The following is a 2,372-nucleotide window of genomic DNA, read 5'->3' as shown; positions in this document are numbered from 1 at the left end:
TCGAGGAGGACGCCACCGACCCCGAGGAATTCCTCCTCGGAGATCCAGAGGAGGACGGCGCTGACCCCAAGGAATCCCTCCTCGGAGATCTCGAAGGGGAAGGGGAAGCTCCCGAGGAGGACGCTGCTGGAGCCGGAGGTCCGCTGGAATTCCTCCACGAAGATCCAGAGAGGTCCGCTGGAATTCCTCCACGGAGATCCAGAGGATTCCTCCTCGTAGATCTCGAGGAGGACGCCACCGACCCCGAGGAATTCCTCCTCGGAGATCCAGAGGAGGACGGCGCTGACCCCAAGGAATCCCTCCTCGGAGATCTCGAAGGGGAAGGGGAAGCTCCCGAGGAGGACGCTGCTGGAGCCGGAGGTCCGCTGGAATTCCTCCACGAAGATCCAGAGAGGTCCGCTGGAATTCCTCCACGGAGATCCAGAGGATTCCTCCTCGTAGATCTCGAGGAGGACGCCACCGACCCCGAGGAATTCCTCCTCGGAGATCCAGAGGAGGACGCCACCGACCCCAAGGAATCCCTCCTCGGAGATCTCGAAGGGGAAGGGGAAGCTCCCGAGGAAGGACGCTGCTGGAGCCGGAGGTCCCGCTGCAGAATTCCACCACGAAGATCCAGAGAGGTCCGCTGGAATTCCTCCACGGAGATCCAGAGGATTCCTCCTCGTAGATCTCGAGGAGGACGCCACCGACCCCGAGGAATTCCTCCTCGGAGATCCAGAGGAGGACGCCACCGACCCCAAGGAATCCCTCCTCGGAGATCTCGAAGGGGAAGGGGAAGCTCCCGAGGAGGACGCTGCTGGAGCCGGAGGTCCGCTGGAATTCCTCCACGAAGATCCAGAGAGGTCCGCTGGAATTCCTCCACGGAGATCCAGAGGATTCCTCCTCGTAGATCTCGAGGAGGACGCCACCGACCCCGAGGAATTCCTCCTCGGAGATCCAGAGGAGGACGGCGCTGACCCCAAGGAATCCCTCCTCGGAGATCTCGAAGGGGAAGGGGAAGCTCCCGAGGAGGACGCTGCTGGAGCCGGAGGTCCGCTGGAATTCCTCCACGAAGATCCAGAGAGGTCCGCTGGAATTCCTCCACGGAGATCCAGAGGATTCCTCCTCGTAGATCTCGAGGAGGACGCCACCGACCCCGAGGAATTCCTCCTCGGAGATCCAGAGGAGGACGGCGCTGACCCCAAGGAATCCCTCCTCGGAGATCCTCGAAGGAAGGGAAGGGAAGCTCCCGAGGAGGACGCTGCTGGAGCCGGAGGTCCGCTGGAATTCCTCCACGAAGATCCAGAGAGGTCCGCTGGAATTCCTCCACGGAGATCCAGAGGATTCCTCCTCGTAGATCTCGAGGAGGACGCCACCGACCCCGAGGAATTCCTCTCCATCGTGCTGGAAATCAGAAGGAGGACGGCGCTGACCCCAAGGAATCCCTCCTCGGAGATCTCGAAGGGGAAGGGGAAGCTCCCGAGGAGGACGCTGCTGGAGCCGGAGGTCCGCTGGAATTCCTCCACGAAGATCCAGAGAGGTCCGCTGGAATTCCTCCACGGAGATCCAGAGGATTCCTCCTCGTAGATCTCGAGGAGGACGCCACCGACCCCGAGGAATTCCTCCTTGTAGATCTCGAGGAGGACGCCACTGACCCCGAGGAATTCCTCCTCGGAGATCTCGAAGGGGAAGGGGAAGCTCCCGAGGAGGACGCTGCTGGAGCCGGAGGTCCGCTGGAATTCCTCCACGAGGATCCAGAGGTGATGAACGGTATTGACCCCGAGGAATCCTCCTCGGAGACCCTGAGAAAAGAGAAAAAAAAATAGAAAAAGAAAAAAAATATGCATGAGAAATAAAAATTTAAATTCAGATTTTTAGGAAAAAATCTTTTGATCTGTTCTAGTTTGATGTGATCTGATAAACGGTATTGTGTTCTACCAACGAAACAAACTCCTCAGCGCCGCCAATTCTGATGCGGTGTTTAGACTTTTTTACGACGTAGTCGCAATTTTTTTCAATTCTCCCATTTGTGCATGATATTAAAGGATCAAGAATCCTTGTACTGTCCTCCAGGTTCCAGCCGAGAGCATGACCCGCGCCGAAGGGGCCGTCGCAGATGGCGCTGCAACACTATTAACCTTGTTGCAGTTAGCCGAGGACGCCCCTCGTCAGCCCTTGGGTCACACTGCAGATGGCGCCTTTCCCTTTTCCGCTTCCCATCAGATAGGTTAGCCGAGAGCCTGACCCCGCCGAGGGCCGTCGCAGATGGCGCTGTGATATAACAGTTAGCCGAGGACGCCCCTGCGTCACGTGTCACGCTGCAGATGGCGCCGATCCTGTGCCCTTCCCACTCAGGTAGGTTGGCCGAGAGGCCTGACCCGCCGAGGGTCGTC

At 58.8% G+C, this 2,372-nt stretch overlaps 1 protein-coding gene across 1 annotated transcript; it reads right to left on the bottom strand.

The window, feature by feature from the left end:
- Window positions 1–1,390: 1,390 nt before the first annotated feature.
- On the bottom strand, window positions 1,391–2,006 carry LOC138863985 (sericin-2-like). Its single transcript, XM_070129514.1, has 2 exons — window positions 1,975–2,006; window positions 1,391–1,781 (listed from the first exon to the last, which is right to left on the bottom strand). Exons 1-2 carry the CDS (start codon window positions 2,004–2,006, stop codon window positions 1,391–1,393), a joined length of 423 nt encoding a protein of 140 aa, XP_069985615.1.
- Window positions 2,007–2,372: the final 366 nt, after the last annotated feature.

This window comes from Penaeus vannamei, chromosome 14 (assembly GCF_042767895.1).
Source record: "Penaeus vannamei isolate JL-2024 chromosome 14, ASM4276789v1, whole genome shotgun sequence".
Lineage (NCBI taxonomy): Eukaryota > Metazoa > Arthropoda > Malacostraca > Decapoda > Penaeidae > Penaeus > Penaeus vannamei.
This window is presented reverse-complemented; position numbering and strand designations above follow the sequence as displayed.